Source organism: Saccoglossus kowalevskii, chromosome 9 (assembly GCF_978046115.1).
Source record: "Saccoglossus kowalevskii chromosome 9, keSacKowa6.1, whole genome shotgun sequence".
NCBI classification, from domain to species: domain Eukaryota; kingdom Metazoa; phylum Hemichordata; class Enteropneusta; family Harrimaniidae; genus Saccoglossus; species Saccoglossus kowalevskii.
This window is the reverse complement of record NC_140649.1, coordinates 22317312-22343860: the sequence shown is the minus strand read 5'-3', so window position 1 is coordinate 22343860 and position 26549 is coordinate 22317312. Positions and strand designations below refer to the sequence as shown.

At 36.3% G+C, this 26549-nt stretch overlaps 1 protein-coding gene across 1 annotated transcript in view; it reads left to right on the top strand.

Moving 5' to 3' along the window:
* Window positions 1–26549, top strand: part of LOC144351800 (uncharacterized) — an 84423-nt gene that overhangs the window by 11236 nt on the left and 46638 nt on the right. The window contains exons 11-24 of the mRNA XM_085504002.1: window positions 146–779; window positions 1265–1884; window positions 2319–2960; window positions 3402–4049; window positions 4500–5107; window positions 8858–8862; window positions 9304–9919; window positions 11759–11771; window positions 13145–13782; window positions 15622–15634; window positions 17008–17667; window positions 20873–21529; window positions 24735–25391; window positions 25841–26473. Of these exons, the coding sequence (XP_085360128.1) occupies window positions 146–779; window positions 1265–1884; window positions 2319–2960; window positions 3402–4049; window positions 4500–5107; window positions 8858–8862; window positions 9304–9919; window positions 11759–11771; window positions 13145–13782; window positions 15622–15634; window positions 17008–17667; window positions 20873–21529; window positions 24735–25391; window positions 25841–26473 (7044 nt within the window). The remainder of the gene's footprint in view (window positions 1–145; window positions 780–1264; window positions 1885–2318; window positions 2961–3401; window positions 4050–4499; window positions 5108–8857; window positions 8863–9303; window positions 9920–11758; window positions 11772–13144; window positions 13783–15621; window positions 15635–17007; window positions 17668–20872; window positions 21530–24734; window positions 25392–25840; window positions 26474–26549) is intronic.

Genomic DNA, 26549 nt, shown 5'->3' with positions numbered 1-26549 from the left:
AACGAATTAATAATGGAATGCAGTTTGCTACACAATACTGCCATAAAAACATGTTCTGCTACTTTGCAGTACGCCCATTTCATTTAATAACCAATTCAATTTTCCAGAACCTTCGTTTTAATACAATATTGTGTTATACTAGCAGGTGGAAAAGTTCCATCCAGCTCAGATACTGCATCTGATGAAAAACAACATGGCTTCTATGGTGTTGGAACTGGTAATAACTTATGGAGTCGCAAGGATATCAGTGCTTCATGGGAGGGACCAATAGCAGATAGTTGCTGTATAACATCCATGACAACTTTTCCTGATGGTACAATTGTTGGTATTGGAACAGATCAGCAACTCTGGACTAGACCTGGTAAAGATGGTAAATGGAGTGGACCCATTGCAAACAGCTGTTGTGTAACTGATATTACATACCTAAATGATGGTTCGCTGATTGGGATTGGCACTGGAAATAATTTATGGACTCGACCTGGTATTGAAGGTAAATGGTCTGGACCAGTTGCAAATAGCTGCTGTGTTAAATCCATTTCTCAGTTGACATCAGGTGAAATTCTTGGAGTTGGTATGGGTGGAAAACTATGGACACGACCAGGCGTTGAAGGCAGCTGGACAAAGGTGGATGATGATGGTGTTGTTTCAGACATAACAGTGACAAGTGAAGGAAATGTAGTCGGTATTGGCGGGACATGTGGTCTGTGGGAGAGAAAAGAACTTCACAGTACTTGGGGAAGTGAAATTTCCAACAGTAGATGCGTGAAGTCAGTATCAGTTGTTCGAACTTCTGATAGCACAGGTATGTAACACATGAAATGATATTTTGTTGATTCATACATGCTTTGTGCTATAGTGTATAGTAAGGCAAAATTGATAAATATGCATTGTTAATTTAGTTGAAACCCAAGTTAAACGGTCAGTTGATTTTATCCACATGCTCTTTTTAACTGGATTGGTAATTGTTCCAACTATTTTTTGAATAATTAATTATCCTGTAATATCACAAGGCACATTTAACATACGAAATTGTGGCATATGTGAATATATACATGAATACTTTAATGTTGCAAACAATTAAACAACGAGTTAATAATGGAATACAGTGTGCTACACAATACTGCCATAAAACATTTTCTGCTACTTTGCAGTACGCCCATTTCATTTAATAACCAATTCAATTTTCCAGAACCTTCGTTTTAATACAATATTGTGTTATACTAGCAGATGGAAAAGTTTCACCCAGCTCAGATACTGCATCTGATGAAAAACAACATGGCTTCTATGGTGTTGGAACTGGTAATAACTTATGGAGTCGCAAGGATATCAATGCTTTATGGGAGGGACCAATAACAGATAGTTGCTGTATAACATCCATGACAACTTTTCCTGATGGTACAATTGTTGGTATTGGAACAGATCAGCAACTCTGGACTAGACCTGGTAAAGATGGTAAATGGAGTGGACCCATTGCAAACAGCTGTTGTGTAACTGATATTACATACCTAAATGATGGTTCGCTGATTGGGATTGGCACTGGAAATAATTTATGGACTCGACCTGGTATTGAAGGTAAATGGTCTGGACCAGTTGCAAATAGCTGCTGTGTTAAATCCATTTCTCAGTTGACATCAGGTGAAATTCTTGGAGTTGGTATGAGTGGAAAACTATGGACACGACCAGGCGTTGAAGGCAGCTGGACAAAGGTGGATGATGATGGTGTTGTTTCAGACATAACAGTGACAAGTGAAGGAAATGTAGTCGGTATTGGCGGGACATGTGGTCTGTGGGAGAGAAAAGAACTTCACAGTACTTGGGGAAGTGAAATTGACAACAGCAGATGCGTGAAGTCAGTATCAGTTGTTCGAACTTCTGATAGCACAGGTATGTAACACATGAAATGATATTTTGTTGATTCACACATGCTTTGTGCTATAGTGTATAGTAAGGCAAAGTTGATAATTATGCATTGTTGATTTAGTTGAACTTTAAGTAAAATGATTAGTTAATTTTATTCACATATTCACTTTAACTGGATTGGTAATCATGCCAACTATTTTTTGAATAATTAATTATCTTGTAATATCACAAGGCACATTTAACATAAGAAAGTGTGACATATGTGAATGTATACATGAATACTTTAATGTTGCAAACAATTAAACAACGAGTTAATAATGGAATACAGTGTGCTACACAATACTGCCATAAAACATTTTCTGCTACTTTGCAGTACGCCCATTTCATTTAATAACCAATTCAATTTTCCAGAACCTTCGTTTTAATACAATATTGTGTTATACTAGCAGGTGGAAAAGTTCCATCCAGCTCAGATATTTCATCTGATGAAACACAACATGGCTTCTATGGTATTGGAACTGGTAATAACTTATGGAGTCGTAAGGATATCAGTGCTCCATGGGAGGGACCAATAGCAGATAGTTGCTGTATAACATCCATGACAACTTTTCCTGATGGTACAATTGTTGGTATTGGAACAGATCAGCAACTCTGGACTAGACCTGGTAAAGATGGTAAATGGAGTGGACCCATTGCAAACAGCTGTTGTGTAACTGATATTACATACCTAAATGATGGTTCACTGATTGGGATTGGCACTGGAAATAATTTATGGACTCGACCTGGTATTGAAGGTAAATGGTCTGGACCAGTTGCAAATAGCTGCTGCGTTAAATCCATTTCTCAGTTGACATCAGGTGAAATTCTTGGAGTTGGTATGAGTGGAAAACTATGGACACGACCAGGCGTTGAAGGCAGCTGGACAAAGGTGGATGATGATGGTGTTGTTTCAGACATAACAGTGACAAGTGAAGGAAATGTAGTCGGTATTGGCGGGACATGTGGTCTGTGGGAGAGAAAAGAACTTCACAGTACTTGGGGAAGTGAAATTTCCAACAGTAGATGCGTGAAGTCAGTATCAGTTGTTCGAACTTCTGATAGCACAGGTATGTAACACATGAAATGATATTTTGTTGATTCACACATGCTTTGTGCTATAGTGTATAGTAGGGCAAAATTGATAAATACGCATTGTTGATTTAGTTGAAGCTTAAGTAAAATGATTAGTTAATTGTATTCACATATTCACTTTAACTGGATTGGTAATCATGCCAACTATTTTTTGAATAATTAATTATCTTGTAATATCACAAGGCACATTTAACATAAGAAATTGTGGCATATGTGACTGTATACATGAATACTTTAATGTTGCAAACAATTAAACAACGAATTAATAATGGAATGCAGTTTGCTACACAATACTGCCATAAAAACATGTTCTGCTACTTTGCAGTACGCCCATTTCATTTAATAACCAATTCAATTTTCCAGAACCTTCGTTTTAATACAATATTGTGTTATACTAGCAGATGGAAAAGTTTCACCCAGCTCAGATACTGCATCTGATGAAAAACAACATGGCTTCTATGGTGTTGGAACTGGTAATAACTTATGGAGTCGCAAGGATATCAATGCTTTATGGGAGGGACCAATAACAGATAGTTGCTGTATAACATCCATGACAACTTTTCCTGATGGTACAATTGTTGGTATTGGAACAGATCAGCAACTCTGGACTAGACCTGGTAAAGATGGTAAATGGAGTGGACCCATTGCAAACAGCTGTTGTGTAACAGATATTACATACCTAAATGATGGTTCGCTGATTGGGATTGGCACTGGAAATAATTTATGGACTCGACCTGGTATTGAAGGTAAATGGTCTGGACCAGTTGCAAATAGCTGCTGTGTTAAATCCATTTCTCAGTTGACATCAGGTGAAATTCTTGGAGTTGGTATGAGTGGAAAACTATGGACACGACCAGGCGTTGAAGGCAGCTGGACAAAGGTGGATGATGATGGTGTTGTTTCAGACATAACAGTGACAAGTGAAGGAAATGTAGTCGGTATTGGCGGGACATGTGGTCTGTGGGAGAGAAAAGAACTTCACAGTACTTGGGGAAGTGAAATTTCCAACAGTAGATGCGTGAAGTCAGTATCAGTTGTTCGAACTTCTGATAGCACAGGTATGTAACACATGAAATGATATTGTGTTGATTCATACATGCTTTGTGCTATAGTGTATAGTAAGGCAAAATTGATAAATATGCATTGTTGATTTAGTTGAACCTTAAGTAAAATGATTAGTTAATTTTATTCACATATTCACTTTAACTGGATTGGTAATCATGCCAACTATTTTTTGAATAATTAATTATCTTGTAATATCACAAGGCACATTTAACATAAGAAAGTGTGGCTCATGTGAATGTATACATGAATACTTTAATGTTGCAAACAATTAAACAACGAATTAATAATGGAATGCAGTTTGCTACACAATACTGCCATAAAAACATTTTCTGCTACTTTGCAGTACGCCCATTTCATTTAATAACCAATTCAATTTTCCAGAACCTTTGTTTTAATACAATATTGTGTTATACTAGCAGGTGGAAAAGTTCCATCCAGCTCAGATACTGCATCTGATGAAAAACAACATGGCTTCTATGGTGTTGGAACTGGTAATAACTTATGGAGTCGCAAGGATATCAGTGCTTTATGGGAGGGACCAATAGCAGATAGTTGCTGTATAACATCCATGACAACTTTTCCTGATGGTACAATTGTTGGTATTGGAACAGATCAGCAACTCTGGACTAGACCTGGTAAAGATGGTAAATGGAGTGGACCCATTGCAAACAGCTGTTGTGTAACAGATATTACATACCTAAATGATGGTTCGCTGATTGGGATTGGCACTGGAAATAATTTATGGACTCGACCTGGTATTGAAGGTAAATGGTCTGGACCAGTTGCAAATAGCTGCTGTGTTAAATCCATTTCTCAGTTGACATCAGGTGAAATTCTTGGAGTTGGTATGGGTGGAAAACTATGGACACGACCAGGCGTTGAAGGCAGCTGGACAAAGGTGGATGATGATGGTGTTGTTTCAGACATAACAGTGACAAGTGAAGGAAATGTAGTCGGTATTGGCGGGACATGTGGTCTGTGGGAGAGAAAAGAACTTCACAGTACTTGGGGAAGTGAAATTTCCAACAGTAGATGCGTGAAGTCAGTATCAGTTGTTCGAACTTCTGATAGCACAGGTATGTAACACATGAAATGATATTTTGTTGATTCATACATGCTTTGTGCTATAGTGTATAGTAAGGCACAGTTGATAAATATGCATTGTTGATTTAGTTGAAACCCAAGTTAAATGATAAGTTGATTTTATCCACATGCTCATTTTAACTGGATTGGTAATTGTTCCAACTATTCTTTGAATAATTAATTATCCTGTAATATCACAAGGCACATTTAACATACGAAATTGTGGCATATGTGAATGTATACATGAATACTTTAATGTTGCAAACAATTAACCAATGAGAGAATAATTGAACACAGAGTTCTACACAATACTGCCATAAAAACATTTTCTGTTACTTTTCAGAACGCCCATTTCATTTAATATCTAATTCAATTTGCCAGAACATTCGTTTTAATACAATATTGTTTTATACTTGCAGGTGGAAAAATTCCATCTAGATCAGATACTGCATCTGATGAAAAACAGCAGGATTTCTATGGTGTTGGAACTGGTAATATGTAATTTCATACGCGAATACTTTAATGTCGCCTACACTTAAACGAAAGTTATTAATATAATAGTGTTCTACACGCAATTATTAACAAGATAACAATTATTAGTCAATTATATCATACCATTACCCATATTTGCATTACATCATACATTCATCATTACATTACATCATCTCTTAATCAATATGAAATTTTGACGTTTAATTTGATAATAAATGCAATTGTTTCAATACGGCTGTGTTTATGATGTTAAATGTAATGTCACAAGGCACAACGACGTTAGAGATTGTACCAAATATAAATGTATATATGAACACTTCAATGTTGCCGACAATTAAATACCAAGTGAATAATGTAACACATTGTTCTACACAATACAGTCATAAAAACATTTAATAACGAATTCAATTTTTGAGAACATTCTTTTTGATAAAATATTGGGTTATCTTTACAGGTGAAGAAATTCCATCCAGCTCAGATACTTCATCTGATGAAAAACAGCAAGGCTTCTATGGTGTTGGAACTGGTAATATGTGGTTTCATACATGAACACATTGTTCTCCTCTATACAGTCATAAAACATTTTCTGCTATCCAGTGATGATATGAATGATCCTAATTAATCAACCTGAAAATGAGTAAAATAATTGATTCAAAAATTGCCACTGAAGGCCCTTGTTTTGCCTCCCCACTCAATGCCGTTCTATTCATTACAGTCATTGCGTCCATTGTACCCTTACCTATATAACCATCGTAGGAAACGGGATGGTTGTAGAAAATAGAACATTAGTTTTTGGTTTGTGTTGAGTCGTGTGGTTCTCTCACTCTCAACAAGATGCTCACGGTCATTTGCGAATAACGTAAGATCTTGCATCAGAAACATTCACCATTTTTCCATTTCCCTGTTATATATCAGATACATCAAAATCATCACATCGTATTGATGTTGGTAAAGACCGGCCTGGAGGTGACATGAATGATGGTAATTCAAATTTGGTAGATAGTGCGGAAGAATGCTATTGTGCATGTATTCAGACCAATGGTTGCCAGGCTTGGTCATTTCGTACTGACAGTAATGGTTGTTGGTTAAAGAACTCTGTACCAGATCAAACAACGTTAGATACTGCTATATCTGGAGTCATTTCAGGTAAGATGGCAATTATTATTATATTATATCATACCATTGCCCATATTTACATTACAACATAGATATACATTATCAGGCGATTTAATGTTTACGCATTACGTTCAATCGGCTCTGAATCAACAGAAAAATGCAACTATTCCGATACTGCAGTGTTTATGGTGTAAAAATAAAGGCACATTAAAAATACAAACGAACACAAACAAGAGTTCTCATAAATCTTGTATCAACTTTCAGCCTTCGTTTGCTTTCAACTCAGTGTGTTGACTGCGCATTTATACATGCGTGTGATTAATGTGTATATGCCTATCAGTGCACATGTTTATGTTGCTGAGACATCAGATCGACGAGAATCTCAAAAATGTGAGCACTTCCGAGTTAGGTACTTAAATTCAATGTCGACCAAACCACGAGCCACACACCAAATTTCAGACGAACGTGGTTCACGTTTCTGGCGATTTTAAAAAATATTAGTTAGGCGCGAACATTTGTATGACATTATATAGTTTTGAAAACCAATCTAACGAATTGTGGGATATTTAACTCCAAAATTATCGCTGCCACCGTCATCTGCATCTTTAATCTTACACACGAGGCAGTAGTGTATCTGACTCAACACACCATATCCAACCATTCAACGCACAATTTCATTGTGTAGGTTCAATTCATGGATTTTTCTAACACACCTTCCCACAATATACAAAACCCGTATTTGAAGAAGTTCAAAAGATTATTGGCTTAGGGAATTGTAATTGTAATCGTAGTACATGGAACTGAAAATTAGCCCAAATGCGTGTTCTACCTCCTCTATTATGTGCAGTAGTTTTATGTTAAATAAGAGCAATGACATCTATGTGTCTATTTAATTCAATGCTAAGATGAAGCAACATCTCAGTGGAGTTCATCATATAACATGGTGTGCCAACATACAGTACGAAGTGCAGAACTCAAATTTGAATGGTGCAAGTGGGTCGCCATAAAACGTTCATGATTTTTGTTTTTATAAATTGCAATAATATTTATACCATTATGAGTAGTGAGAGGTAATATATATATATTATTGCATTGCTTGAGTTACTACTGGACAAGTGACACCTGTTTGGATTTGTAGTGTAATTTGCGGGCATCAATTAGTTTAGAGTTTTGTTTGTTTATATGCAGGTAAAAAAGCTCATATTTTTTAACTGATAGACACATTAGTGTTGATACACATAAACGATTGTCAAACGATCAGAGTTGAAATTCGTGAAATATCCAAAATCGATGATGACAAAATTAAAACTCTTTTGTCCTAAAAGTATGTTGTTACACATGCTGTAATTGGTTGGGACTCAGTCAGACGCCATTGAATAAAAATGAATATTAAATAGTATATTACCCACTAAATGTGTTACATGGTATAAAACATAGATGATGTCACCGAAACTACTATGTATAACAAATTGTCGTTTACTGCACTGCCACTGTCCTGGCCACTTTGGTAAAAATCTTTGAAAGACCTTGAGCCATCCGAAGTAGACACCAATCGGACAAGAATGGTTATTAAGTGTGATGTTTAGGATGTTTTTTTACAAGAATAAAATATGGCAAAGCGGCTACTGGGGACTTAGTATGTATATGTACTCAGTAGCCTAGTGCGGGCATGTGCACATTTTCTCGGCACTCATTGCACAGTGTATTGGGTTAACATCAATTCCAAATATTAATATCTGAACACAGGGACAACGTGACAGCGCATACTACATCTTGCACCGTCCACTCTACGCCATACAATATTATAATTATGACCACAATTTCTTTGGCTGACAACAATTCATGATACTGCTCACCACAAACATGTGTCAACTTCACTGAAAATATCATTTGCAAATCACGTCTTCTTTCACCTAGTTCACATATATAAACATTTGGTGCGGACAAATTATAAAACTAACTCAAACGCATGTTAAACAAGTATTTATATCTTTCAATGTATAACACTGTGAGTTGTTTACTATGAAGTCCAAACATGGTAAAACAGCTATCTACAGAATCGTGGGCATACGTGGTTTACATTTTTTTTTATATGAAGACAATTTTGAAGTATTTGTCTACACACTGATGACATTTTAAAGCATCAAAATACATTTTCTTGGTCAGACAACATTTAGACAACAATTTAAACAAATTAGGTCGAACTTCTCTGACCAACTGCGAAACCATTCAGTCAGTTCATAATGAACAGTCTCGTGAAGAATGTAAATTATACGTATGTAATGGCATCGCTACATAAAACCAAATACAGTTTTAGTATTTATGAAATGTTACGAGTAACAACTATTTCCAGTTGTTTGCAAAATTCCAGTCAGTTTGATAATATGTTACTACGATCCACGTCTGGTGATGCACACACAGTAATCTCAAGTGTTGGCCAAGCAACGTCTATATATGGGAGACGAAAAATGAAACAAACCTGAATTTTATATATCACAAATTAAACTACATCAGATGTTACTGCATTCACTTTACAGGTGGAAAAATTCCATCCAGCTCAGATACTTCATCTGATGAAACACAACATGGCTTCTATGGTATTGGAACTGGTAATAACTTATGGAGTCGTAAGGATATCAGTGCTCCATGGGAGGGACCAATAGCAGATAGTTGCTGTATAACATCCATGACAACTTTTCCTGATGGTACAATTGTTGGTATTGGAACAGATCAGCAACTCTGGACTAGACCTGGTAAAGATGGTAAATGGAGTGGACCCATTGCAAACAGCTGTTGTGTAACTGATATTACATACCTAAATGATGGTTCGCTGATTGGGATTGGCACTGGAAATAATTTATGGACTCGACCTGGTATTGAAGGTAAATGGTCTGGACCAGTTGCAAATAGCTGCTGTGTTAAATCCATTTCTCAGTTGACATCAGGTGAAATTCTTGGAGTTGGTATGAGTGGAAAACTATGGACACGACCAGGCGTTGAAGGCAGCTGGACAAAGGTGGATGATGATGGTGTTGTTTCAGACATAACAGTGACAAGTGAAGGAAATGTAGTCGGTATTGGCGGGACATGTGGTCTGTGGGAGAGAAAAGAACTTCACAGTACTTGGGGAAGTGAAATTTCCAACAGTAGATGCGTGAAGTCAGTATCAGTTGTTCGAACTTCTGATAGCACAGGTATGTAACACATGAAATGATATTTTGTTGATTCACACATGCTTTGTGCTATAGTGTATAGTAAGGCAAAGTTGATAAATATGCATTGTTAATTTAGTTGAACCTTAAGTAAAATGATTAGTTAATTTTATTCACATATTCACTTTAACTGGATTGGTAATCATGCCAACTATTTTTTGAATAATTAATTATCTTGTAATATCACAAGGCACATTTAAGGTAGAGATGCAGTTTATTTGGCTTGCTTTTTAATTGAGTAATTAGACAATGAAGATGGTATTATATATCCAACATGTTATATATTTTCTGAAAGCTTATTATACAAACTTTGTAAAACTTGTCTTTATTTTAAATATCCAGAATGCGTTTTTGATTTTGGGTAAAAAATATGCTTTTTTGGGCAAAAGTGGTTTAAAAAAAATTAGCTTAAAAACTTCAAGTCCGTTTGTGGGTAAAATTACATCACTGGATACCTTGGTATACTACTAATTCAAATGCGTCCACTCATCTCTCTAACGGCTTTCAAAGTCGCACAGCATGACCTCAAAGTTCACTTTTTTCTATTTTTGCATAATTTATATATCCATGTTAATCGCGGACTTGTTATTTTTGTTCCACTCGCCGTAATAAACTGTCCGGACGCATTTTGAAGGGGGAACACCTTGTCAATAATGTGTGAAAATTTCGAGGCAAATGGCCAAAGCGTCTATCAGCTATTTTAATTTAAAACCCAAGAATTCACCAAAAATAGAAGACGAGAAAAAGGCTGATTTGCATATTTGAGCGTTAAACCGGGAATTACTGCTTTGTCATACTTTGTCATACTTTCTAGACTATTGAAATTGAAAGTTAACGTATAGACATAGACATTTTATGTAAAATCGTTGGACCAGAACAACTGCTCTTGAATTTATAAATCAGAAACACGTCATTCATACCAGTGTTTTGATGGGGTCGGTAAAAACACGTGGCAATGCCCAGTAAATATGACGTAATCTCATGAATTATTAAACAGGGGGCGGTCCTAGGAAGGTGACCTTTTATCACGATCAAAATATCATGGCTTCTCTTCGATGTATTTTCAATAAAAAATCTACGAGTATTTCAGAGCCTATGGTTTACCGTGAAGAGTACAAAGTGGGATATTAAATTATTTATCCTTGATGATTTTTATGTAGTATTGAGAACCAACTCCAGGAAGCGAACGCACAATAATGAATAATCGCGTAATCCTAGAATCGAAAAACGAGGCACAGTAGTTTTGTTCATCGTTTCCAATCCCATTTTTCCCAATGCAACATATTTGTTAAAAGAAATATTTGAATTCTGTTCGTTTTTTAAGGAGGCAATTTTTTATTTTTTCCGATTTTGGCAACGCCTTATTCAGGGAATTTCTAAGACAGTCGCAGACAATCAGCGCACGGATGTACGTACAAAACATGCTGTTGTACTACCGGCGACGGTCGCCTGCAAGAAGAGAGCTCCAGCTCCTAACGTAACAGTTTTAAAATTTCGACCGGTTTTAAATAATTTGTGTTGGAAATCTGACATGTTTTAAGAGTGCAAAATGAAGGTGCATTTTCGAGCGGTCGAATTTTTCTGACTAGAAATCGGCAAATGAAAAAAATAGGAGTGCGAAACAGTGTGCTTCGTTAGTTTAAAAAAATGGAATGTCCGTCAAATTGACGTAAACTTACCCATTTTTCACGGAAAAAGCAAAGGTCGTGGCCGAGTTGCAGGCTAAAAAATTCAAAAATCAAAACAAAATCATCAATCAGTAAGTATTATGACAAGGAAAAAAAACATCAGACGCGGAGAAGCGGTCAGCGCGTAAAAAGAGTTGTTACCGTAATGTATCAAGTTACCTCTCTCTGTGATTTATTTTTCATTGAAATTATTTGGTTGTTTTCAATTAATTTTAGGGTACCTCTGCAATTTATTTTAGCATTGTCAGTTGTTTGCTTCATTGAATTAAACGGAGTTCGTCCGGTTACAAACAAAGCTGTCTCGCACCACCTAGCAAAACTTGCGAATGATCGAAGTACAGGTACCCATTGGACAAAAGATACACAAAAGTTTGTATCTCCCCGACCCAGTGCAATATATCCGGTTAGAATCAAAGCTCACATGTCCCTTATTTGAGGGACCAGATTCTGCCGTAAATTCGGGATGAGATTTAGAAAAACAATAAAATGGGACTTTTAAGGTGTATTTTGGCGTCATTTTCGGACATTTCAATCATTCCTGATGCCTAAAATAGAGTCTAAGTTTTACCGTAGTCATTGACGCCTATTCAAGAGTATGATGTTTATTGTGACTAGCGTGAATGGGTAAGCTTCGTTTCGACAATGAGCAGTTATCACTGTAAACAATGTTAAATTATTCTTCACATGCTCAGTTTATTTTTTGAGAACAATTATTTAAAAATAAAATCTCTCAGTCAATCAGAAACTCGGATTCATGCCTTCAGGGAAAGCGATGTTTGGACGCTCACCGGACGCTCACATCGATTTTGTTTTTCGTTCGGTGGGCTGATGCCTTCAGTGTAGCTTTTGCCTCTTCCGACATAGAAATCATCTGAATCTTCTTTCTACCTCTCTTTCTTTTCACACCACGCATAATGTATTGATAAAAATCAGGAAAAAACGCTGAGGAAATATAATGTTTGGTTTGCTAGCGAGCGAGAACTGATTTGAGAATAATTGCACATGCGCGTGAATTGAATGAACTATGACACGTACAATTTCGATTTGCATATTGTCAATCAAAGGTCCTGTTATTTGGTTACTCATGCAAATTAGGCAATTGGACATAAACATTGCCACGTGTGAGTGTTTTTTTATTTTTAACCAGAAAATAAACAGCAATTTTAACGGTGTTCCAATAAGAATTCATTGGTCAAATTTTCACAGAATGTTCTTTAGATAAAAATCTATATAAAAAACGAAAAAAACTATTTTTGATTGAAATTCACAAATAAACTGCATCTCTACCTTAACATAAGAAATTGTGGCATATGTGACTGTATACATGAATACTTTAATGTTGCAAACAATTAAACAACGAATTAATAATGGAATGCAGTTTGCTACACAATACTGCCATAAAAACATGTTCTGCTACTTTGCAGTACGCCCATTTCATTTAATAACCAATTCAATTTTCCAGAACCTTCGTTTTAATACAATATTGTGTTATACTAGCAGGTGGAAAAGTTCCATCCAGCTCAGATACTGCATCTGATGAAAAACAACATGGCTTCTATGGTGTTGGAACTGGTAATAATTTATGGAGTCGCAAGGATATCAGTGCTTTATGGGAGGGACCAATAGCAGATAGTTGCTGTATAACATCCATGACAACTTTTCCTGATGGTACAATTGTTGGTATTGGAACAGATCAGCAACTCTGGACTAGACCTGGTAAAGATGGTAAATGGAGTGGGCCCATTGCAAACAGCTGTTGTGTAACTGATATTACATACCTAAATGATGGTTCGCTGATTGGGATTGGCACTGGAAATAATTTATGGACTCGACCTGGTATTGAAGGTAAATGGTCTGGACCAGTTGCAAATAGCTGCTGTGTTAAATCCATTTCTCAGTTGACATCAGGTGAAATTCTTGGAGTTGGTATGGGTGGAAAACTATGGACACGACCAGGCGTTGAAGGCAGCTGGACCAAGGTGGATGATGATGGTGTTGTTTCAGACATAACAGTGACAAGTGAAGGAAATGTAGTCGGTATTGGCGGGACATGTGGTCTGTGGGAGAGAAAAGAACTTCACAGTACTTGGGGAAGTGAAATTTCCAACAGTAGATGCGTGAAGTCAGTATCAGTTGTTCGAACTTCTGATAGCACAGGTATGTAACACATGAAATGATATTTTGTTGATTCATACATGCTTTGTGCTATAGTGTATAGTAAGGCAAAATTGATAAATATGCATTGTTAATTTAGTTGAACATTAAGTAAAATGATTAGTTAATTTTATTCACATATTCACTTTAACTGGATTGGTAATCATGCCAACTATTTTTTGAATAATTAATTATCTTGTAATATCACAAGGCACATTTAAGGTAGAGATGCAGTTTATTTGGCATGCTTTTTAATTGAGTAATTAGACAATGAAGATGGTATTATATATCCAACATGTTATATATTTTCTGAAAGCTTATTATACAAACTTTGTAAAACTTGTCTTTATTTTAAATATCCAGAATGCGTTTTTGATTTTGGGTAAAAAATATGCTTTTTTGGGCAAAAGTGGTTTAAAAAAAATTAGCTTAAAAACTTCAAGTCCGTTTGTGGGTAAAATTACATCACTGGATACCTTGGTATACTACTAATTCAAATGCGTCCACTTATCTCTCTAACGGCTTTCAAAGTCGCACAGCATGACCTCAAAGTTCACTTTTTTCTATTTTTGCATAATTTATATATCCATGTTAATCGCGGACTTGTTATTTTTGTTCCACTCGCCGTAATAAACTGTCCGGACGCATTTTGAAGGGGGAACACCTTGTCAATAATGTGTGAAAATTTCGAGGCAAATGGCCAAAGCGTCTATCAGCTATTTTAATTTAAAACCCAAGAATTCACCAAAAATAGAAGACGAGAAAAAGGCTGATTTGCATATTTGAGCGTTAAACCGGGAATTACTGCTTTGTCATACTTTGTCATACTTTCTAGACTATTGAAATTGAAAGTTAACGTATAGACATAGACATTTTATGTAAAATCGTTGGACCAGAACAACTGCTCTTGAATTTATAAATCAGAAACACGTCATTCATACCAGTGTTTTGATGGGGTCGGTAAAAACACGTGGCAATGCCCAGTAAATATGACGTAATCTCATGAATTATTAAACAGGGGGCGGTCCTAGGAAGGTGACCTTTTATCACGATCAAAATATCATGGCTTCTCTTCGATGTATTTTCAATAAAAAATCTACGAGTATTTCAGAGCCTATGGTTTACCGTGAAGAGTACAAAGTGGGATATTAAATTATTTATCCTTGATGATTTTTATGTAGTATTGAGAACCAACTCCAGGAAGCGAACGCACAATAATGAATAATCGCGTAATCCTAGAATCGAAAAACGAGGCACAGTAGTTTTGTTCATCGTTTCCAATCCCATTTTTCCCAATGCAACATATTTGTTAAAAGAAATATTTGAATTCTGTTCGTTTTTTAAGGAGGCAATTTTTTATTTTTTCCGATTTTGGCAACGCCTTATTCAGGGAATTTCTAAGACAGTCGCAGACAATCAGCGCACGGATGTACGTACAAAACATGCTGTTGTACTACCGGCGACGGTCGCCTGCAAGAAGAGAGCTCCAGCTCCTAACGTAACAGTTTTAAAATTTCGACTGGTTTTAAATAATTAGTGTTGGAAATCTGACATGTTTTAAGAGTGCAAAATGAAGGTGCATTTTCGAGCGGTCGAATTTTTCTGAATAGAAATCGGCAAATGAAAAAAATAGGAGTGCGAAACAGTGTGCTTCGTTAGTTTAAAAAAATGGAATGTCCGTCAAATTGACGTAAACTTACCCATTTTTCACGGAAAAAGCAAAGGTCGTGGCCGAGTTGCAGGCTAAAAAATTCAAAAATCAAAACAAAATCATCAATCAGTAAGTATTATGACAAGGAAAAAAAACATCAGACGCGGAGAAGCGGTCAGCGCGTCAAAAGAGTTGTTACCGTAATGTATCAAGTTACCTCTCTCTGTGATTTATTTTTCATTGAAATTATTTGGTTGTTTTCAATTAATTTTAGGGTACCTCTGCAATTTATTTTAGCATTGTCAGTTGTTTGCTTCATTGAATTAAACGGAGTTCGTCCGGTTGCAAACAAAGCTGTCTCGCACCACCTAGCAAAACTTGCGAATGATCGAAGTACAGGTACCCATTGGACAAAAGATACACAAAAGTTTGTATCTCCCCGACCCAGTGCAATATATCCGGTTAGAATCAAAGCTCACATGTCCCTTATTTGAGGGACCAGATTCTGCCGTAAATTCGGGATGAGATTTAGAAAAACAATAAAATGGGACTTTTAAGGTGTATTTTGGCGTCATTTTCGGACATTTCAATCATTCCTGATGCCTAAAATAGAGTCTAAGTTTTACCGTAGTCATTGACGCCTATTCAAGAGTATGATGTTTATTGTGACTAGCGTGAATGGGTAAGCTTCGTTTCGACAATGAGCAGTTATCACTGTAAACAATGTTAAATTATTCTTCACATGCTCAGTTTATTTTTTGAGAACAATTATTTAAAAATAAAATCTCTCAGTCAATCAGAAACTCGGATTCATGCCTTCAGGGAAAGCGATGTTTGGACGCTCACCGGACGCTCACATCGATTTTGTTTTTCGTTCGGTGGGCTGATGCCTTCAGTGTAGCTTTTGCCTCTTCCGACATAGAAATCATCTGAATCTTCTTTCTACCTCTCTTTCTTTTCACACCACGCATAATGTATTGATAAAAATCAGGAAAAAACGCTGAGGAAATATAATGTTTGGTTTGCTAGCGAGCGAGAACTGATTTGAGAATAATTGCACATGCGCGTGAATTGAATGAACTATGACACGTACAATTTCGATTTGCATATTGTCAATCAAAGGTCCTGTTATTTGGTTACTCATGCAAATTAGGCAATTGGACATAAACATTGCCACGTGTGAGTGTTTTTTTATTTTTAACCAGAAAATAAACAGCAATTTTAACGGTGTTCCAATAAGAATTCATTGGTCAAATTTTCACAGAATGTTCTTTAGATAAAAATCTATATAAAAAACGAAAAAAACTATTTTTGATTGAAATTCACAAATAAACTGCATCTCTACCTTAACATAAGAAATTGTGGCATATGTGACTGTATACATGAATACTTTAATGTTGCAAACAATTAAACAACGAATTAATAATGGAATGCAGTTTGCTACACAATACTGCCATAAAAACATGTTCTGCTACTTTGCAGTACGCCCATTTCATTTAATAACCAATTCAATTTTCCAGAACCTTCGTTTTAATACAATATTGTGTTATACTAGCAGGTGGAAAAGTTCCATCCAGCTCAGATACTGCATCTGATGAAAAACAACATGGCTTATATGGTGTTGGAACTGGTAATAATTTATGGAGTCGCAAGGATATCAGTGCTTTATGGGAGGGACCAATAGCAGATAGTTGCTGTATAACATCCATGACAACTTTTCCTGATGGTACAATTGTTGGTATTGGAACAGATCAGCAACTCTGGACTAGACCTGGTAAAGATGGTAAATGGAGTGGGCCCATTGCAAACAGCTGTTGTGTAACTGATATTACATACCTAAATGATGGTTCGCTGATTGGGATTGGCACTGGAAATAATTTATGGACTCGACCTGGTATTGAAGGTAAATGGTCTGGACCAGTTGCAAATAGCTGCTGTGTTAAATCCATTTCTCAGTTGACATCAGGTGAAATTCTTGGAGTTGGTATGGGTGGAAAACTATGGACACGACCAGGCGTTGAAGGCAGCTGGACCAAGGTGGATGATGATGGTGTTGTTTCAGACATAACAGTGACAAGTGAAGGAAATGTAGTCGGTATTGGCGGGACATGTGGTCTGTGGGAGAGAAAAGAACTTCACAGTACTTGGGGAAGTGAAATTTCCAACAGTAGATGCGTGAAGTCAGTATCAGTTGTTCGAACTTCTGATAGCACAGGTATGTAACACATGAAATGATATTTTGTTGATTCATACATGCTTTGTGCTATAGTGTATAGTAAGGCAAAATTGATAAATATGCATTGTTAATTTAGTTGAACATTAAGTAAAATGATTAGTTAATTTTATTCACATATTCACTTTAACTGGATTGGTAATCATGCCAACTATTTTTTGAATAATTAATTATCTTGTAATATCACAAGGCACATTTAAGGTAGAGATGCAGTTTATTTGGCATGCTTTTTAATTGAGTAATTAGACAATGAAGATGGTATTATATATCCAACATGTTATATATTTTCTGAAAGCTTATTATACAAACTTTGTAAAACTTGTCTTTATTTTAAATATCCAGAATGCGTTTTTGATTTTGGGTAAAAAATATGCTTTTTTGGGCAAAAGTGGTTTAAAAAAAATTAGCTTAAAAACTTCAAGTCCGTTTGTGGGTAAAATTACATCACTGGATACCTTGGTATACTACTAATTCAAATGCGTCCACTTATCTCTCTAACGGCTTTCAAAGTCGCACAGCATGACCTCAAAGTTCACTTTTTTCTATTTTTGCATAATTTATATATCCATGTTAATCGCGGACTTGTTATTTTTGTTCCACTCGCCGTAATAAACTGTCCGGACGCATTTTGAAGGGGGAACACCTTGTCAATAATGTGTGAAAATTTCGAGGCAAATGGCCAAAGCGTCTATCAGCTATTTTAATTTAAAACCCAAGAATTCACCAAAAATAGAAGACGAGAAAAAGGCTGATTTGCATATTTGAGCGTTAAACCGGGAATTACTGCTTTGTCATACTTTGTCATACTTTCTAGACTATTGAAATTGAAAGTTAACGTATAGACATAGACATTTTATGTAAAATCGTTGGACCAGAACAACTGCTCTTGAATTTATAAATCAGAAACACGTCATTCATACCAGTGTTTTGATGGGGTCGGTAAAAACACGTGGCAATGCCCAGTAAATATGACGTAATCTCATGAATTATTAAACAGGGGGCGGTCCTAGGAAGGTGACCTTTTATCACGATCAAAATATCATGGCTTCTCTTCGATGTATTTTCAATAAAAAATCTACGAGTATTTCAGAGCCTATGGTTTACCGTGAAGAGTACAAAGTGGGATATTAAATTATTTATCCTTGATGATTTTTATGTAGTATTGAGAACCAACTCCAGGAAGCGAACGCACAATAATGAATAATCGCGTAATCCTAGAATCGAAAAACGAGGCACAGTAGTTTTGTTCATCGTTTCCAATCCCATTTTTCCCAATGCAACATATTTGTTAAAAGAAATATTTGAATTCTGTTCGTTTTTTAAGGAGGCAATTTTTTATTTTTTCCGATTTTGGCAACGCCTTATTCAGGGAATTTCTAAGACAGTCGCAGACAATCAGCGCACGGATGTACGTACAAAACATGCTGTTGTACTACCGGCGACGGTCGCCTGCAAGAAGAGAGCTCCAGCTCCTAACGTAACAGTTTTAAAATTTCGACTGGTTTTAAATAATTAGTGTTGGAAATCTGACATGTTTTAAGAGTGCAAAATGAAGGTGCATTTTCGAGCGGTCGAATTTTTCTGAATAGAAATCGGCAAATGAAAAAAATAGGAGTGCGAAACAGTGTGCTTCGTTAGTTTAAAAAAATGGAATGTCCGTCAAATTGACGTAAACTTACCCATTTTTCACGGAAAAAGCAAAGGTCGTGGCCGAGTTGCAGGCTAAAAAATTCAAAAATCAAAACAAAATCATCAATCAGTAAGTATTATGACAAGGAAAAAAAACATCAGACGCGGAGAAGCGGTCAGCGCGTCAAAAGAGTTGTTACCGTAATGTATCAAGTTACCTCTCTCTGTGATTTATTTTTCATTGAAATTATTTGGTTGTTTTCAATTAATTTTAGGGTACCTCTGCAATTTATTTTAGCATTGTCAGTTGTTTGCTTCATTGAATTAAACGGAGTTCGTCCGGTTGCAAACAAAGCTGTCTCGCACCACCTAGCAAAACTTGCGAATGATCGAAGTACAGGTACCCATTGGACAAAAGATACACAAAAGTTTGTATCTCCCCGACCCAGTGCAATATATCCGGTTAGAATCAAAGCTCACATGTCCCTTATTTGAGGGACCAGATTCTGCCGTAAATTTGGGATGAGATTTAGAAAAACAATAAAATGGGACTTTTAAGGTGTATTTTGGCGTCATTTTCGGACATTTCAATCATTCCTGATGCCTAAAATAGAGTCTAAGTTTTACCGTAGTCATTGACGCCTATTCAAGAGTATGATGTTTATTGTGACTAGCGTGAATGGGTAAGCTTCGTTTCGACAATGAGCAGTTATCACTGTAAACAATGTTAAATTATTCTTCACATGCTCAGTTTATTTTTTGAGAACAATTATTTAAAAATAAAATCTCTCAGTCAATCAGAAACTCGGATTCATGCCTTCAGGGAAAGCGATGTTTGGACGCTCACCGGACGCTCACATCGATTTTGTTTTTCGTTCGGTGGGCTGATGCCTTCAGTGTAGCTTTTGCCTCTTCCGACATAGAAATCATCTGAATCTTCTTTCTACCTCTCTTTCTTTTCACACCACGCATAATGTATTGATAAAAATCAGGAAAAAACGCTGAGGAAATATAATGTTTGGTTTGCTAGCGAGCGAGAACTGATTTGAGAATAATTGCACATGCGCGTGAATTGAATGAACTATGACACGTACAATCTCGATTTGCATATTGTCAATCAAAGGTCCTGTTATTTGGTTACTCATGCAAATTAGGCAATTGGACATAAACATTGCCACGTGTGAGTGTTTTTTATTTTTAACCAGAAAATAAACAGCAATTTTAACGGTGTTCCAATAAGAATTCATTGGTCAAATTTTCACAGAATGTTCTTTAGATAAAAATCTATATAAAAAACGAAAAAAACTATTTTTGATTGAAATTCACAAATAAACTGCATCTCTACCTTAACATAAGAAATTGTGGCATATGTGACTGTATACATGAATACTTTAATGTTGCAAACAATTAAACAACGAATTAATAATGGAATGCAGTTTGCTACACAATACTGCCATAAAAACATGTTCTGCTACTTTGCAGTACGCCCATTTCATTTAATAACCAATTCAATTTTCCAGAACCTTCGTTTTAATACAATATTGTGTTATACTAGCAGGTGGAAAAGTTCCATCCAGCTCTGATACTGCATCTGATGAAAAACAACATGGCTTCTATGGTGTTGGAACTGGTAATAACTTATGGAGTCGCAAGGATATCAGTGCTTCATGGGAGGGACCAATAGCAGATAGTTGCTGTATAACATCCATGACAACTTTTCCTGATGGTACAATTGTTGGTATTGGAACAGATCAGCAACTCTGGACTAGACCTGGTAAAGATGGTAAATGGAGTGGACCCATTGCAAACAGCTGTTGTGTAACTGATATTACATACCTAAATGATGGTTCGCTGATTGGGATTGGCACTGGAAATAATTTATGGACTCGACCTGGTATTGAAGGTAAATGGTCTGGACCAGTTGCAAATAGCTGCTGTGTTAAATCCATTTCTCAGTTGACATCAGGTGAAATTCTTGGAGTTGGTATGGGTGGAAAACTATGGACACGACCAGGCGTTGAAGGCAGCTGGACAAAGGTGGATGATGATGGTGTTGTTTCAGACATAACAGTGACAAGTGAAGGAAATGTAGTCGGTATTGGCGGGACATGTGGTCTGTGGGAGAGAAAAGAACTTCACAGTACTTGGGGAAGTGAAATTTCCAACAGTAGATGCGTGAAGTCAGTATCAGTTGTTCGAACTTCTGATAGCACAGGTATGTAACACATGAATCGATATTTTGTTGATTCATACATGCTTTGTGCTATAGTGTATAGTAAGGCAAAATTGATAAATATGCATTGTTAATTTAGTTGAACATTAAGTAAAATGATTAGTTAATTTTATTCACATATTCACTTTAACTGGATTGGTAATCATGCCAACTATTTTTTGAATAATTAATTATCTTGTAATATCACAAGGCACATTTAAGGTAGAGATGCAGTTTATTTGGCATGCTTTTTAATTGAGTAATTAGACAATGAAGATGGTATTATATATCCAACATGTTATATATTTTCTGAAAGCTTATTATACAAACTTTGTAAAACTTGTCTTTATTTTAAATATCCAGAATGCGTTTTTGATTTTGGGTAAAAAATATGCTTTTTTGGGCAAAAGTGGTTTAAAAAAAATTAGCTTAAAAACTTCAAGTCCGTTTGTGGGTAAAATTACATCACTGGATACCTTGGTATACTACTAATTCAAATGCGTCCACTTATCTCTCTAACGGCTTTCAAAGTCGCACAGCATGACCTCAAAGTTCACTTTTTTCTATTTTTGCATAATTTATATATCCATGTTAATCGCGGACTTGTTATTTTTGTTCCACTCGCCGTAATAAACTGTCCGGACGCATTTTGAAGGGGGAACACCTTGTCAATAATGTGTGAAAATTTCGAGGCAAATGGCCAAAGCGTCTATCAGCTATTTTAATTTAAAACCCAAGAATTCACCAAAAATAGAAGACGAGAAAAAGGCTGATTTGCATATTTGAGCGTTAAACCGGGAATTACTGCTTTGTCATACTTTGTCATACTTTCTAGACTATTGAAATTGAAAGTTAACGTATAGACATAGACATTTTATGTAAAATCGTTGGACCAGAACAACTGCTCTTGAATTTATAAATCAGAAACACGTCATTCATACCAGTGTTTTGATGGGGTCGGTAAAAACACGTGGCAATGCCCAGTAAATATGACGTAATCTCATGAATTATTAAACAGGGGGCGGTCCTAGGAAGGTGACCTTTTATCACGATCAAAATATCATGGCTTCTCTTCGATGTATTTTCAATAAAAAATCTACGAGTATTTCAGAGCCTATGGTTTACCGTGAAGAGTACAAAGTGGGATATTAAATTATTTATCCTTGATGATTTTTATGTAGTATTGAGAACCAACTCCAGGAAGCGAACGCACAATAATGAATAATCGCGTAATCCTAGAATCGAAAAACGAGGCACAGTAGTTTTGTTCATCGTTTCCAATCCCATTTTTCCCAATGCAACATATTTGTTAAAAGAAATATTTGAATTCTGTTCGTTTTTTAAGGAGGCAATTTTTTATTTTTTCCGATTTTGGCAACGCCTTATTCAGGGAATTTCTAAGACAGTCGCAGACAATCAGCGCACGGATGTACGTACAAAACATGCTGTTGTACTACCGGCGACGGTCGCCTGCAAGAAGAGAGCTCCAGCTCCTAACGTAACAGTTTTAAAATTTCGACTGGTTTTAAATAATTAGTGTTGGAAATCTGACATGTTTTAAGAGTGCAAAATGAAGGTGCATTTTCGAGCGGTCGAATTTTTCTGAATAGAAATCGGCAAATGAAAAAAATAGGAGTGCGAAACAGTGTGCTTCGTTAGTTTAAAAAAATGGAATGTCCGTCAAATTGACGTAAACTTACCCATTTTTCACGGAAAAAGCAAAGGTCGTGGCCGAGTTGCAGGCTAAAAAATTCAAAAATCAAAACAAAATCATCAATCAGTAAGTATTATGACAAGGAAAAAAAACATCAGACGCGGAGAAGCGGTCAGCGCGTCAAAAGAGTTGTTACCGTAATGTATCAAGTTACCTCTCTCTGTGATTTATTTTTCATTGAAATTATTTGGTTGTTTTCAATTAATTTTAGGGTACCTCTGCAATTTATTTTAGCATTGTCAGTTGTTTGCTTCATTGAATTAAACGGAGTTCGTCCGGTTGCAAACAAAGCTGTCTCGCACCACCTAGCAAAACTTGCGAATGATCGAAGTACAGGTACCCATTGGACAAAAGATACACAAAAGTTTGTATCTCCCCGACCCAGTGCAATATATCCGGTTAGAATCAAAGCTCACATGTCCCTTATTTGAGGGACCAGATTCTGCCGTAAATTTGGGATGAGATTTAGAAAAACAATAAAATGGGACTTTTAAGGTGTATTTTGGCGTCATTTTCGGACATTTCAATCATTCCTGATGCCTAAAATAGAGTCTAAGTTTTACCGTAGTCATTGACGCCTATTCAAGAGTATGATGTTTATTGTGACTAGCGTGAATGGGTAAGCTTCGTTTCGACAATGAGCAGTTATCACTGTAAACAATGTTAAATTATTCTTCACATGCTCAGTTTATTTTTTGAGAACAATTATTTAAAAATAAAATCTCTCAGTCAATCAGAAACTCGGATTCATGCCTTCAGGGAAAGCGATGTTTGGACGCTCACCGGACGCTCACATCGATTTTGTTTTTCGTTCGGTGGGCTGATGCCTTCAGTGTAGCTTTTGCCTCTTCCGACATAGAAATCATCTGAATCTTCTTTCTACCTCTCTTTCTTTTCACACCACGCATAATGTATTGATAAAAATCAGGAAAAAACGCTGAGGAAATATAATGTTTGGTTTGCTAGCGAGCGAGAACTGATTTGAGAATAATTGCACATGCGCGTGAATTGAATGAACTATGACACGTACAATCTCGATTTGCATATTGTCAATCAAAGGTCCTGTTATTTGGTTACTCATGCAAATTAGGCAATTGGACATAAACATTGCCACGTGTGAGTGTTTTTTATTTTTAACCAGAAAATAAACAGCAATTTTAACGGTGTTCCAATAAGAATTCATTGGTCAAATTTTCACAGAATGTTCTTTAGATAAAAATCTATATAAAAAACGAAAAAAACTATTTTTGATTGAAATTCACAAATAAACTGCATCTCTACCTTAACATAAGAAATTGTGGCATATGTGACTGTATACATGAATACTTTAATGTTGCAAACAATTAAACAACGAATTAATAATGGAATGCAGTTTGCTACACAATACTGCCATAAAAACATGTTCTGCTACTTTGCAGTACGCCCATTTCATTTAATAACCAATTCAATTTTCCAGAACCTTCGTTTTAATACAATATTGTGTTATACTAGCAGGTGGAAAAGTTCCATCCAGCTCTGATACTGCATCTGATGAAAAACAACATGGCTTCTATGGTGTTGGAACTGGTAATAACTTATGGAGTCGCAAGGATATCAGTGCTTCATGGGAGGGACCAATAGCAGATAGTTGCTGTATAACATCCATGACAACTTTTCCTGATGGTACAATTGTTGGTATTGGAACAGATCAGCAACTCTGGACTAGACCTGGTAAAGATGGTAAATGGAGTGGACCCATTGCAAACAGCTGTTGTGTAACTGATATTACATACCTAAATGATGGTTCGCTGATTGGGATTGGCACTGGAAATAATTTATGGACTCGACCTGGTATTGAAGGTAAATGGTCTGGACCAGTTGCAAATAGCTGCTGTGTTAAATCCATTTCTCAGTTGACATCAGGTGAAATTCTTGGAGTTGGTATGGGTGGAAAACTATGGACACGACCAGGCGTTGAAGGCAGCTGGACAAAGGTGGATGATGATGGTGTTGTTTCAGACATAACAGTGACAAGTGAAGGAAATGTAGTCGGTATTGGCGGGACATGTGGTCTGTGGGAGAGAAAAGAACTTCACAGTACTTGGGGAAGTGAAATTTCCAACAGTAGATGCGTGAAGTCAGTATCAGTTGTTCGAACTTCTGATAGCACAGGTATGTAACACATGAATCGATATTTTGTTGATTCACACATGCTTTGTGCTATAGTGTATAGTAAGGCAAAGTTGATAAATATGCATTGTTAATTTAGTTGAAACCCAAGTTAAACGATCAGTTGATTTTATCCACATGCTCATTTTAACTGGATTGGTATTTGTTCCAACTATTCTTTGAATAATTAATTATCCTGTAATATCACAAGGCACATTTAACATACGAAATTGTGGCATATGTGAATATATACATGAATACTTTAATGTTGCAAACAATTAAACAATGAGAGAATAATTGAACACAGAATGCTACACAATACTGCCATAAAAACATTTTCTGTTACTTTTCAGAACGCCCATTTCATTTAATATCTAATTCAATTTGCCAAACATTCGTTTTAATACAATATTGTATTATACTTGCAGGTGGACAATTTCCATCCAGCTCAGTTACTGTATCTGATGAAAAACAACATGGCTTCTATGGTGTTGGAACTGGTAATAACTTATGGAGTCGCAAGGATATCAGTGCTTCATGGGAGGGACCAATAGCAGATAGTTGCTGTATAACATCCATGACAACTTTTCCTGATGGTACAATTGTTGGTATTGGAACAGATCAGCAACTCTGGACTAGACCTGGTAAAGATGGTAAATGGAGTGGACCCATTGCAAACAGCTGTTGTGTAACAGATATTACATACCTAAATGATGGTTCGCTGATTGGGATTGGCACTGGAAATAATTTATGGACTCGACCTGGTATTGAAGGTAAATGGTCTGGACCAGTTGCAAATAGCTGCTGTGTTAAATCCATTTCTCAGTTGACATCAGGTGAAATTCTTGGAGTTGGTATGAGTGGAAAACTATGGACACGACCAGGCGTTGAAGGCAGCTGGACAAAGGTGGATGATGATGGTGTTGTTTCAGACATAACAGTGACAAGTGAAGGAAATGTAGTCGGTATTGGCGGGACATGTGGTCTGTGGGAGAGAAAAGAACTTCACAGTACTTGGGGAAGTGAAATTGACAACAGCAGATGCGTGAAGTCAGTATCAGTTGTTCGGACTTCTGATAGCACAGGTATGTAACACATGAATCGATATTTTGTTGATTCATACATGCTTTGTGGTATAGTGTATAGTAAGGCAAAGTTGAT